General features: G+C 56.3%; 4 protein-coding genes across 4 annotated transcripts in view; 2 read left to right on the forward strand and 2 right to left on the reverse strand.

Annotated features, from left to right (window-relative positions):
• Window positions 1–1,308, forward strand: part of GLOTRDRAFT_36534 (kinase-like protein) — a gene marked incomplete at both ends in the record, with an annotated part of 14,807 nt that extends 13,499 nt beyond the window's left edge. Inside the window, 2 exons of the mRNA XM_007864724.1 lie at window positions 806–882; window positions 940–1,308. Coding sequence (XP_007862915.1) covers window positions 806–882; window positions 940–1,308 — 446 coding nt within the window. The remainder of the gene's footprint in view (window positions 1–805; window positions 883–939) is intronic.
• A 1,233-nt stretch (window positions 1,309–2,541) lies between these two features.
• GLOTRDRAFT_126210 (uncharacterized protein) lies at window positions 2,542–3,530 on the forward strand (the record flags this gene model as incomplete). Its single annotated transcript, XM_007864900.1, has 4 exons — window positions 2,542–2,611; window positions 2,669–3,063; window positions 3,116–3,337; window positions 3,396–3,530. The coding sequence occupies 4 exons, from the start codon at window positions 2,542–2,544 to the stop codon at window positions 3,528–3,530; spliced, it is 822 nt and encodes a 273-aa protein (XP_007863091.1).
• Window positions 3,531–3,640: 110 nt separating this feature from the next.
• Window positions 3,641–4,559, reverse strand: GLOTRDRAFT_136615 (uncharacterized protein; the record flags this gene model as incomplete). Its single annotated transcript, XM_007864901.1, has 2 exons — window positions 3,641–3,869; window positions 3,929–4,559. 2 exons carry the CDS (start codon window positions 4,557–4,559, stop codon window positions 3,649–3,651), a joined length of 852 nt encoding a protein of 283 aa, XP_007863092.1. The 3' UTR covers window positions 3,641–3,648.
• A 3,772-nt stretch (window positions 4,560–8,331) lies between these two features.
• Window positions 8,332–8,892, reverse strand: GLOTRDRAFT_26316 (uncharacterized protein; the record flags this gene model as incomplete). The annotated part of the gene is made up of 1 exon (XM_007864621.1): window positions 8,332–8,892. A coding segment is annotated over one exon (561 nt), but the record flags the coding sequence as incomplete, so codon positions are not given.
• Between the last annotated feature and the right edge of the window lie 4,183 nt (window positions 8,893–13,075).

Below are 13,075 nucleotides of genomic sequence, written 5' to 3' on the forward strand. Positions count from 1 at the left end.
TTTTTCCTTCCAGGCGTCAGCAGCGGTAGAGTCCTGGTAGTACCGAGACGACGACAGCTGGCTGCGTGATGCTGCCATCAACATTCCCCCAGAGGCCTTGGGACATAAGGTACGCCATCATTTGCTCGGACCAGGTAGGCCAGTTCGAGCCGTCGAGGACGGGGACAACAGCGATCAGATTGTTTGACATTGTTGCGGAGCGGTTGAGAGATCTGAAATCTGTATTGAGATCTCATCAGTATCAGCGAAGCTATGCAGCCCAATAAGGGCGCACTGCTCCATGCTGTTGGCTCCATTAGGGAGTTACCCCAGGATCGATCATCAAGCCTGATGGCTGCTGATAACAGCGCCTACGGCGATGATCACGCATCAAGCCACACTGCAGCCTGTGAGGGCGCATAGGGCGATGCACAGGTGAGCGAGGCGCAACGCGCTGCAGCGAGTTACCGCGCAGACGCAAGCTGCCTTTTGGGCTCATAACCTGATGAAGAGTTATGGGGGGCAGCAGCACGCACAGTGCGCCCTACACAACTCACCTGTATTGGTTGGATGCTGTAGCTACTGGTAAAGCTCGTATAAACGACCCTTGTCATTAGGCAGCAGAGCTGCAGGGTTTATATACACAGTGGCCCATAGGCTGACTAAGCTACGTGGAATATCTATAATCCTACTGAGCTCCACCTATGATGTCACTGACCCACATGAGCTCCGTGCCCTGTACAATAATGGAATATACCAGAATATTCCAGAGGGTTCCGGTACGTTCTGGTGCATTGTAGAACCTGGCGGCTAAGTCAGCGCCTAGTTCAACATCGGGCACCCGAGGTCATACTCGATATCCCCTTTTCTTGTCCTGTGGACATATGGAACGTCGGCGTCTTGGTAGGTCTCGTTGTGTTCAGCCTATTCCCGTTGCTCAAGGTCTATGCCATTTCTCAGTTATGGCACATGTTTGAGAGGAAGTCCCTGTACGACCCGTACCTGCCTGACGGCAGGGAGGCGCTGGTTGTGCACTTGGCGCAGATGGTGGCCAGAATGGGGCCGCCGCCGCCGGAGCTGTTGTCGCGCTCGTGCCGGCCGACATTCATCGAGCTGAACTATTTCGAGCCGAGCGGACAGTGGAAGGGGCCCGTGCCCGTTCCGTCCGGGATGTCGCTCGAGTCGCTTGAGACCCGCCTGGAGGGCGAGGAGCAGGCTGAGTTCTTGCGGTTCATTCGGCGGTGCCTGCAGTGGGACCCGGGAAAGCGGGCCACCGCAGCGGAGCTCTGTCGAGATCCTTGGGTGAACCCTGTCCTGAAGGCTTCTTGAAATCCATTATCTTGCTTGCCTTCCAGGTCTTCTGTGTCATGGCATCGCTGTCAATCCCTCCGCCCTCGGACCGTGTGTTTCCGTTCGAACGATGCAACTATTTAATTTCCCCCTCTATGTGCCCGATACTGTGCTGTCGTGTTCATGTTTCGGATGCGGGAAGAGCCCCTGAGCAATAAAACATCGGATACCCCGCACGCACTCGGTTCAGACACCTACTGGGCCTTTCCCGTATGCTTGACATGAACTATCCAAGTCTCTGTACACCGACACTGAGCGAACATGATTCCGGAGGCACGTCCCTACATCTTCAGTGCACAGATATCCAGGGTCGAGGAGAACAGGGGGTTCTCCGCCATACAAGTATCGGACCGGGAGGTTGATAATACGCGGGAGATCTATCACTCCCGTTTCCGGCGACGCGCATAGACAGAGATTGGTGAATCATCTAGTCAGGGATGACCAGCGGTGCATTTCGCGGGATTGACTTGGAGATGTCGCAGAAGTCCGATTCCGGGCACGACGACGGGAGTCGTTCGCGAAGGATCGCATCGCAGTCCACCCTATGGCGGCACAAGTGGGAGATCAAGCGCTGTGATAGTGAGCGCGCAAGGTAGAGAACCATCAGCGAGCGCTTGACAGCTTCGAGAAGGACGCTCGAGTGAAAAACTCACTTTGTTTCTTAGGTACTAGTACTGGTAATTGAGTGGATCAGTACAGCTAGCTCTCGATTGGTTTCGCGTCAATGACGTCGGTCTATCAAGTAACGGTACGCCTCGCTAGTATCCCATCTTCCTCAAGCTCGCGGGACGAGGTGCGAGTCTGAAGTTCACGCGGATGGTCACTCGAAGTAAAAGAACTCGCGACGAGCATATGTGCCGTCGCATTCACTTGCTCTTGAGCAGCTCAAATTGAGTCCATGTAAATAGAGGCTGACGCCGTGTCTCATTCCTCGCCCTAACCCTAGACTAAATGCAATCCTGGCCGAGGGTGGCGGCGCGCAGGACAAGAGGCGCAGACTGGCGAGGGCTTCGACCTCCTTGATAGAATAAAAGTAAATTAAATAACTTGATACGATGTGCATGTTCACCTCCAGGAGTGGCTACGGGTGCCGCAGCCAGTTTTACATGACCATGGTGTACTGCAGATGCAAGAGTGCTAGTCATGCTGTACTCGGGACCACGGAATGCTATGTTATGACCATCTCTATAAGTCGCCCACAGCGAGAATGGCATGCTTGGGGATCCCGGTGCATCACTATCCACCATTCATTTCAATGGGACTCTGCCAGAGGCCAGAGTGAGTTTGTGCTGTAGACAACCGGGCACAGTCACAGTGGCCCCACCATACCCACGCCCAGGCCAAATCTTCGTGCCGCACAAACTGCACGGACCCAAAGCTCCACTTCATCGCCCGGGCCTCCCGCCTCTCACCCGCCGGAATTCGCAGCGCAAGTATCCCCCGTACGCGCGCCGTCCCGGGAGAAGGCCCGCCGAGCGTGCACCAAGCGGCCACGCGATCCTGCCCAGCCGGCACGCCCGCCGGACATGCACGCGAGGGCACGCCCGCCGGTACATCGCGCGCGGCAGACCGTACTCCGGCGTGTACAGCACCACACCCGCCGGAGGGCTGGACGGGGGGCTGGCACGCAAGCCGGACGGGTACACGCGGGCTGTGACATGTCCGTCACGGCGGGCGGGGGGTACGCAGAAGTCGTCGTCGTACAGGCGGGGCAGGCGGCGGCGCGGGGTGCTGGTGCGTCCACGGGGGAGGATGGATGTTTCCGAGGCTGCGCACACGCCGCAAGAAAGGGAACACTCGCCCCCTCGCCACATCCCCGTACCCCCGTCGCACCACCCCACCTTGCGTGTTCCTGGGCCGCAACAGGACACGGCGGAGGTGGAGGGAGAAGCGAGACGCGGACGCATGGCCCGCAACCCCCGGTGCTCTTACTCAAACCACCCCCCCTGCCGTGATCGAAAGCGGCGAGCGAGCGACGGGGAAGATGCGAGGGCGTGGCGGCGGCGGGGTGCGGTTGGAACGCCGCCCACGCTGTCCTTGTGCTCCCGTGATCCAGATCCGGGAAGAGGGATGGAGGGACGCAAGTGCACGTGGACGGCGCGCAGGCTGCGATGGAAGCGGGTGGGTATCAGATCAACGCGGGAGGAGACGGCCGCGCTGCGGAGGACGGAGTTCGCAGGCGGCGGGCGGGGTTCTGCTAACAGGCTGAAGTACACGAGCGGGGCGGCGAGGTCGGGGGGAGAGAAGGGATACTACACTCAGACGAAGTTGCCGCCTTTCCTGCGGATGAGTGGATGTGAACAGGGCATGGGCCCGTCCTCACGCGGACAGGCCCGCGACGCGCTGGAACCACGCGACGACGGCGGCGACGGCGCGCACGGCGGCGTCGCTGCGGGCGAGGCGCAGGTCGGGGCGCAGGCGGGCGTCGGCGCGGGAGGCGGGGAGGGAGCGGTAGCAGATGTCGAGGGCGCTGCCGAGGAACGGGGAGGCGGTGAGGGCGGGGGTGTCGGTGTGGTTGGGGGTGCTGGCGGGGGAGACGTCTGCGGCGGGCGAGTGAGTATATGCAGATAAGGAGGAAGGACGGAGGGTAAAGGCGCACTCGATAGGAGGACGACGTCCCCGCGCGTGACCGCGCCGCCCCACGCCTCCGCGACCTCCCTCCACGCCGTGACCTTGCCCACCGCGCGTTCGTCGCCGACGATCATCCTGAGCACGCTCACCTCCCTCCCCGCGTCGCGCCCCTGCTTGATCCTGACCACGTCCGGGCCGTCGACCTCGAGCACCGCAACGAGCGTGTTGACTTTGCGTGAGTGGGACGGGAGGGAGGAAAGCGGGGTGAGGGCGTGCAGGGAAAAGTGAAAGGCAGGAAAGTGCGCGATGGACGAGGCGTCCGAGTACGTGTGGAACGACGTTTCCTGCGTCTCGAGGAGGGAGGGGACGGACGCGGACGACGACGTTGGCGCGGACGGGCTCGTGTGTGCGACGGGCTGGGAAGCGGAGGGCGGCCAGCTGATCGCCGTCGTGTCATCCTCGTCGCTGTCGTCAAAGATGATCCCCCCGTAGTACTCCGACACGCGCCGGCCCGCCTCTTCGAGCGTCGCCGGCGGGAGGATCAGCGACTGCTCCGATGGGTGCTCGTCGGCGTTTGTGATGGTCTGCCAGTGGTGTGTTGGAGTAGTGGGCACTGGACGGGCCGGAGGGGCGCCCAGGAAGACGCGATAGCGAGGCATAAAGGAGAGAGAAGGAAGCACAGCCACTCAGAGACGCGCCCGAGTCGATCGGTGGCTGTGCTGAGCCACAGACGCGTCAACTCGACTCGCCGATGTCATTCTTCCATGCCTCGAATCCCTCTTGCGTTGGGTCGGGGAACTTCGGGTGCGAAGGTGGTGTCGGAGCGCTCCTGCGCGGTCGCCGTCTCACTCATCGGATGTGTCAACTTTCTGCGCGCCTGGCTTTGCGATCCGGGAAGGTAAGGTTAATACTGTTTTAACCCTAACCCTTTGAAGCAGTTTGTTCACGGCACGGTCGCTAGCCCGTCCATTTGGACGAGCCACACCCCCGTACGCGTGTCACCTCCACACCTTCTCTTCCATCGAGCATACCTCGGAACGAGTTTGCGTCAGATCAGAGCCATGTCCCACCACCGTTCTTGTCGACGCTCATTTTCCCCCGGCTCCCGCATCCGTCTTTCCATCTATTTGATGCCCCAGTCCTCTCCAGGCGCGCATCAACTAGACGCAAAGCCGTCTGTCGGGCACCAGGGGACACTCCCGGTCCGTGTTCTTGTAAATCTTTGCCCCCTCCATCACCCGAGCTCACACCGACAACCGCACTGATATACTCGGCGACCAGCATCTAAAGTCGGTTCCGCGCCGCCACTATCGAAGCAACCGCAGCCTATCAGCCCCTATCCCTCGTAATCCAGCTCATTACACACCCACGCGCTTTCACCCCCTCCCCTCCTTTCGTTCCATCGCACACCTTGCTCAGAGAGCCCGTATCACTCCTTCACGACGCCTACGCCCCTCTTCTCTCTTCTACCACCGAGACGGGTGCCTCGGCCACCCCTCTTGGCAAAAATTCATTCTCCACGATTACCGACGCGACTACCCGACTAGCCAGAGCCTGTGGAGAAACCCAAACGCGGGCGTGGTAATAGGTGGCAGCAAAGTGGCAGCACTAAAAACGACGGTAAGGCCAACCCTGCCGCAGACTCCCCTATGTCCCCTAGGGAGCGCTCGTCGTCGCACTATCGCTTTCGTCGACCAATTGGCCCTGCGGCCGGGAGCACTTGCCGGCGGGTTATCTCAGTATCAGTATCAGGTGTCAGAGCTGAAGCGCTTGGATCTGGCAGGGAACGTACCGCTACGCATACGCCGGCGCGCTGTCTGCGGGAGACTCGTCGACGTAGACAGATAGTCAGAAGAGGCGGGCTCGTACCTGCGTCAGAGCGAACACGACCGTGCACAAGTGACTAACACAGGAACCCATCGCACCAGGAAAATTGAAGATAACGTACGATGTATCCGACCCGACACTCCCGTTACTTATCATCAACCCGCCAGTCGCATTATACATAGCTGAACGTCCACCGCCAGCTGGCGTGCGAGTATACCGGCGCGCCCGTAGCCCCTCCTCCACCCCTGCCCAATCACCGCAACGCATTCAAATCCAAATCGGAGCGTTTGTGGCCGCGATGACTCGACCCACCGTCGATGTCATACCTCGCACCCGCGAATGCTCCCGGTTGCTCTCCAGTGGTTTCTTCAACACGGCGCGAACGCGGTTTGCCCGCCGAGTCGTCGTTCACCCTCGTCTTTCCGCGTGACCGCGAAGCCACGCACGTCCAGGCAAGGTTGATACCGTCTCCCGAAGGAGCTGCGCGGTGCATCCTCGCGCGCGGGGTCTCCGAGACCAAGTCCCAGAGCGTGTCCCGACTCCGATCGCATCGTCCCACTTGCCACTCGTCACACCCCCACTGGCAGTCCAGCCAGCCGTGGACTACGCCAGCACGCACTTACACCTCGGCCAGACGAGCGAGCGCACTCCTTCGAGTTCCCGCACGCGAAGGTTGACCCCGTGACTCGCCGCCCTGCACGTTCTCGGTGCGCGCGACTCGAGAATTAATCACGACCCACCCTGCGCGCGATGCATGCTCGTCAAGGAGATTCTGATCATTCCGGTGCGCTCCGTCGTACGCCTCTTCTCACCCCCCCCCCCCCGGGGAATTCGTGGGTACGGAGCTACAGACCCTGCCCCTGTCTAGTATCCACAGTTACCCGACCTTCGTGTTTATAGGGCAAGGCATCCCCCATCCAATCCACCTCCGACACTGATGCACTCCTCGCCTGTCCCGTGCCCCTGACGGGGACTCCGAGCCGGCGGGGAAGGCTAGAAGGTATCAATAACGAGTCGCTCGCGCGTCGGGGAGGTTTCTATTGTGTATTTCCTGTGACGCCACTTCCTTATCACGCTGGGGCGGGGGGCTCTGACGGGCATCAAGTACGCGAGCCTCCTGTGCTGGTCGGCGCCGGCTCCCCGGAACGGATCTCTCCAGAGATGGGCACGCCTCGGAACTCGGATTTATTCCGATGGCAGCTTTGCTCACCATCCCGGCCGGCTGCTGGAAGAATGCACAGCGCCCTCCGAGGCCTCTGCCAGTGCGATCGGGACATATTCCGTCTGTGCTGCGGTAGTGCTAGAATGCTCCGTGGGTGTTCCACGCACATCCCGTCGTGGGGGTTTATTAGACGGTGAATTCTCAGTGACCATCAAGACTAGGGGACTCGATGGTGGTCGATGTCGTAAGGGCGGCGTAGCATTAGGAAGAACAACAAAAAGATACAGACCGACCGGACTGCGGTCTTTAGTGCACTTGGCATAGTTCCCATGGACTACATGTGCTCGAATAGTCATACAATTCGTGCCGGAACGCATAGTGCTCTCTGTAACGCCAGAGATGAAGTAACGTATCACTCTCCCCGCAGAACCCTGCCGAAGACCTAGATTAGATGCTCATGACATAACACTCCGTGCACGGATAACAGTCCTAAGCGCGTCGTAATCAGGTCCCGGGCGGCGTCCAGCACTGTGCTGCACTCACGTAAATCAGGAGTAGGTTGTCCTCGGTGATCGCTATATCCCACTGGCATCCTTTGTACCGCGTCACCAATGAAGGCAGGCGCCGCTCTGCCATTGCACATTCGAGGAACTGAGTACGATTAATCCACATTTCCTGGTCACTCGCCTTGAAGGCAGCATGCACCTGCAGGGCCCCTTCGCGCAGCTCTCGGCGAAACCTGCGCGCTCTGAAATCATGAAGCAGAGCTGTGTCTCGTGTGATGCTCGAGGGATGCAGTCCTCGGTGCATAGAGGGAGGCCACTCAATCGAGCGACCCGCGGCCATCGGCTGCCTGCGGGATGCCGTGCCATAGCTCTGGAAGGGACCGGTCATAAATGTGCTCGCCGCACCCCAGTCTTCCCATGGCCACATTTTCTGCGAGCCGGGGTGACTGATGCTATGCTGGATTCTGGAAAGAATGACCGTGGCGGGGATGACATGCGTCAGCTCGAGATGGTAGTCACCGTGGCCATCGTCAACATCCTCCTCGCCAACGGAGGATCGCATCTTGTCATAGGCCATCTCCAAGACCACGTATTCTTCCGAGAACGACGGGCGAAAGACACCCTCGCCTTGATCTTCCGACGGGTAGCGGAACCGCTGGATCTGCCAGGAAAGAAAACGGTGTTCATAAGGCGGGTAAATGAGCGCACAGCAGTATCCATCCCCTTCCCACAGAACCGGGCGATAGCAAATTCGCCTGGTATGGATCTCATAGACTTCGATCCGCGGAGAGTACGCCATCCCGAGCTGCGGAGCCAGCAGCAAATAGTCGCGCAAGAATGCATACCCATAGTGTGCATCCAGGTTGCTCATCCACTGCAGGGGTGCACAGTGAGTAAATCGAAATGCAGCATCGGTGCAAAAGAACTCACGAAACACACTGTTCCATTTTTCCACGACCAGACAATCAGTTCCTTAGTGAATTCCCCATCCATCGGCGGGCATCGTACTCCTAGAAAGTCCCCCGTTAGGCAGAGGTCGAAGCGGTCGTCCATGTCATACTCTCGACCGTGCGGGAAAGACATTTGGGTGTCAGTGGCGAGGGGATGTGGCTCGCCGGTGGATATACTCCAGAGGTATATAGCGGGTGGTTGTGAATCCGACAGTATGGCAATCAGGTCTTGCGCAGGATCTATCGCATAGGCTTTAATGGGAAAGCCGACGTTCTCGATGCGCCACTCCTTCGATCGTACACCCCGTGCATGGCCTGGTAGCACACTGAACGCCAGGGTGGAGTCCCCGACACACCGAGCGAGAACCTTCCCCGAGAGCTGCACCATATGTGCGTCGCGGCACGGGAGCTCCTCCACGGTTGCAAAGGCGAGCCGGCTCCAAGAGTTGGTATGCTTACGCACTCGTTCCAGTCGTTCCGCCATACTGACGTCGCTCGGTGCACCATCGACCATGCCAGCAACATCCAATTCTATCTTGTATTGCAGGAGGACGGACTTGTCGATGACTTCCTGCATGTGGCGATTGACCTAGCGAAGGTATCCATATTGATGGTCCGCTGAATGTTCCGGACCTATGAGGAAACCATGTCTCTCACCTGACGACAGGTCAATAGCGACCTCAAATCCAACGCATAAAGCACTCGCTCGATGATCTCAGTCGGCAGCAGATCGATATGAACCTAGAGTCCATTCGTTCCATTCCTACTTACATAATAAATTTCTAAGACCCACCATGATCCTGTTCCCAGACCCTTTCCAGAGCAGCACCGGCGACATGTGGTCGTGACCTGCTCAATAGTGTCTACAGACTTGCGAGACGTGGTATTATAATTAGCTTCAGTCGGCCCGTCGTGACTAGCCGGAAGTGAAACAACTGTAACGTGGCGTAGCAATGTCTTCGCAGTCTCACGTCACGAGCCCCCGAATACTAGAGCCCAGAACTGTGGTAGACGGGTAGACTCGCTACCAGTGCCACCGTTCGCAAACAACGCACGCGCCTTCTTTTTTAGGGAATTGAGTGAAGGAAGGCGCGAGCTTGTGAGCGGACTGGGATAAGTGAAGCATCACATGGCAGGGTCACACTTTTGAAACCGGAGCGTGACAACGGACTTAGCAAAATTTTGCGTCCACTAACCCTGTCCAACCCCAGCCTCTGCATGCTCTCTGCTTGCCTCACTCTCCAAAACTTTATAGGACCACCGCAAACGGAAGCCGAAAGGTACATGGTAGATACGATGTCATCCGCGAGGGCCGTCGGCCGAATACATGCTTGCACTGTGTTCTAGAGCCAGAGTCCGTTGTCTATCTAAAAGTGACCGTTAAGATAAACATAAGACAAAATAGGAAATAGTCCATTGAAACATAGGAAGTGGCTGTGACGGCCTTAACCATCACATTATCCCTCTTTTAAGGCGGACGGCGGCGCAAGCGGGGAGCACGCAAGGGAGGATCCAACCTCGCCGCAGGACGAGACACACTGATGAAGAGTTATGGGGACAGCAGCACGCACAGTGCGCCCTACATAACTCACCTGTGTTGCTTGGATGCTGTAGCTACTGGTAAAGCTCATATGAACGACCCTTTTGTCATTAGGCAGCAGAGCTGCAGGGTTTATATACACTGTGGCCCATAGGCTGAGTAAGCTACGTGGAATATCCCTAATCCTACTGAGCTCCACCTATGATGTCACCGACCCACATGAGCTCTGTGCCCTTGTACAATAGTGGAATATACCAGAATGTTCCAGAGGATTCCGGTATGTTCTGATACGTTGTAGAACCTGGCAGCTAAGTCAGCACCTAGTTCAACACTCCCCCTCGCTAAGTGCCGCGGATAATCGCGCACGCAAGCGTTGGGCTGACTTAGATTACTTGTAGAACCTAAGTCCAAGTTGCACTCTGAAGCGCAGAAACTTGACATGCCCTAAGTTCTTAGTGAACATGTCGGCAGGGTTATTCTCGCCATCAATGTAGAATACTTCAACTTTCTTCTGCTCGATGACTTCCCTGATATAATGATAGTGAATGTCAATATGTTTAGACCTTCGCTCGGTGACTGGATTAGACGCAAGGAATATAGATCCTTGGTTGTCACCGCAAACAGGAATGGGCCGAGTTGGTAGCCCAACTCATCGAAGAGTTGTCTAACCCATACACATTGGCGGCTACAATCACTGAGCGCCATGTACTCAGCTTCAGTGGAGGATAGCGCAACAGTTTTCTGCGCTCTCGACTGCCAACTAAATATGCCATTGGCTAATTTAAGGAAGTAGCCGGTTTGGGACTTCCTGGTACTGGGATCTGATGCCCAGTCCTAATCAGTGCACGCAGTAATACCAAGTCCACTAGCACCATCAAAAGCTAGTGTGTAGTTACAAGTCCCGATTAGATAGCGGCAGATATACAGCACTTTATCTAAATGGGCTTGTGATGGATTAGCAGCAAATTGCGCTAACTTGGTAACTGCATAGCTGATATCCGGTCGAGTTCCAAGCATAATATAGAGCAAGGAACTGATCACAGTTTGGAACCGGCTATGAAGAGTAGGATTGACTGGGCCATTGTGAGGCTCAGGTCGATAGCCTGCAGGGAGAGGAGTTGGCACAGACTTTGCATTCTGCATGCCACAATGCTGCAGCACTTTATTAAGGTAGGCAATCTGATCAAGATGAATCTCTCGGCCTTGCCTTGTAATGCGCATGCGTAGGAATTCCTTGACATCGCCAAGGTCCCTGCATTCCCACTTCTTCATGAATCATGACTTAACATCTGTCATGAGAGACTTGTCCTTGCCAAAGAACAAGGCATCGTCAACATAGACGACAATAATTACCATGCGACCATCCTTCTCCTTAAATAAGAAGATGCCAGCATCAGTAGTTAGACGTTTGCAGCCTAATTTCTCCAAAGACTCAGCAAGTGTGCGTCACCAGGCAAGCCATGCTAAGCTTACATTACAGCCGTTTGCAGATCGATAGACCACCAACTAAAAAATCGCGTATAGTTGGAGTGGGTCGGAGTGGGTGCAAGGGACGTCGGAAGAAGGTCGGGAAGTCCAGATGGTCTGATTTTCGTCTCTTGGGGACTCGCCATTGCTTGTCCGATGAGGTCCGACTGTAAATGATTTTTGAAAAGTGGGCCTATCAATCTGCAAATGGCTGTAAACAAGACAATGTTATCTGCCGTGATCGCCATATCCCAGGAATGGTCCGTATTCATACATATGACGGGAGGCAAGCGGAAGATTGCCTTGGCGGCGTTGGCGCAGGGGAGGAACGCACTGTGGTTGTTCCAAAAGCTATCATCGGCGTCCATTGCAATATGCAATCGCATTTGTCTAGACAGCAAGCACCGTCGAAGTCTATGCATGGGGAAGTCGAGAAGGATAAATATTATCGTGCATCCTCATCCTCGACTGCATGCGTGTCCAGACGCCAGTCGATGAGCCGATGGCAGGCGACAGATTGCCTTCGTAGACTGCGACTCATGTTGTCAGCCGGTGCTGTCTTGACCGTGCTTGACGGTCCCCAATCTTCCCATGGGCATACCCTGGCAGGCTCGGGCTGACTGAGCGCCTGTCGGACTCCACTGGAGGTAAGCACCGGCGCTGGGATTCGGATGTGCATGACCTGCATATTGCGATCCCCGTTGTAAGATAATTGCAAGACAATGTAGGTCTCCATGAGCGCTTCCCGGAACAGCGTTGAGTCTTCAACTTCGGATAGAGACCCTAAAGACGGCATCATATGTATATCGGGCCAGAATATGTAATCGATGTAGAGTGGGTATTCGAATGCATTGCAATATGCCTTCCCGGCCCATAGGACATGTTCCACGTACACCGAGTTGTTGATGCTGCAGGCCTCAATGCGAACGCCGCGATGTTGCTCCTCTAGACTGACGGTTATAAGCGGAAGTCCTCCACAAACGTGAAGCTGGTCACGCTAGACATGCCACTCAGCCACTGGAAAATCCGGTATGAAGTAAGAATACGAAGTGAGCAGGAATATCGACTGAACAAACTTACCATGGAAACAGTCCCTTCTTTCCATGACCAGATGACCAGATGCTCAATGATATCCCAAGCATGCAAATTTCTGTTGAACTAGGCGCTGACTTAGCTGCCAGGTTCTACAATGTACCAGAATGTACCGGAACCCTCTGGAACATTCTGGTATATTCTACTATTGTACAGGGCACGGAGCTCATGTGGGTCAGTGACATCATAGGTGGAGCTCAGTAGGATTATAGATATTCCACATAGCTTAGTCAGCCTATGGGCCACAGTGTATATAAACCCTGCAGCTCTGCTGCCTAATGACAAGGGTCGTTTATACGAGCTTTACCAGTAGCTACAGCATCCAACCAATACAGGTGAGTTGTGTAGGGCGCACTGTGCATGCTGCTGCCTCCATAACTCTTCATCAATTTCCAGGACAGAACTTAACACCTACAAATCTCCTGACAGACAAAGGTCAAACTCCCTTGCAGCATCATACCCCAAGTCATCCGGAAACGGTGATTTCGGAAGTGCGGCAAGAGGCCGCAGGCTGCGCTTGGCCAGTCGAGAGAGACAGAAAGTAAATCATATGCGGGCAAAAGTTCCTCGTACGCCGGTCTTCGACCAAAGACCCCGAAAGCACCGCCAGGAGATCTGAGCGGCATCGAGC

The sequence above is a fragment of the Gloeophyllum trabeum genome (assembly GCF_000344685.1).
Source record: "Gloeophyllum trabeum ATCC 11539 unplaced genomic scaffold GLOTRscaffold_00003, whole genome shotgun sequence".
NCBI lineage: Eukaryota > Fungi > Basidiomycota > Agaricomycetes > Gloeophyllales > Gloeophyllaceae > Gloeophyllum > Gloeophyllum trabeum.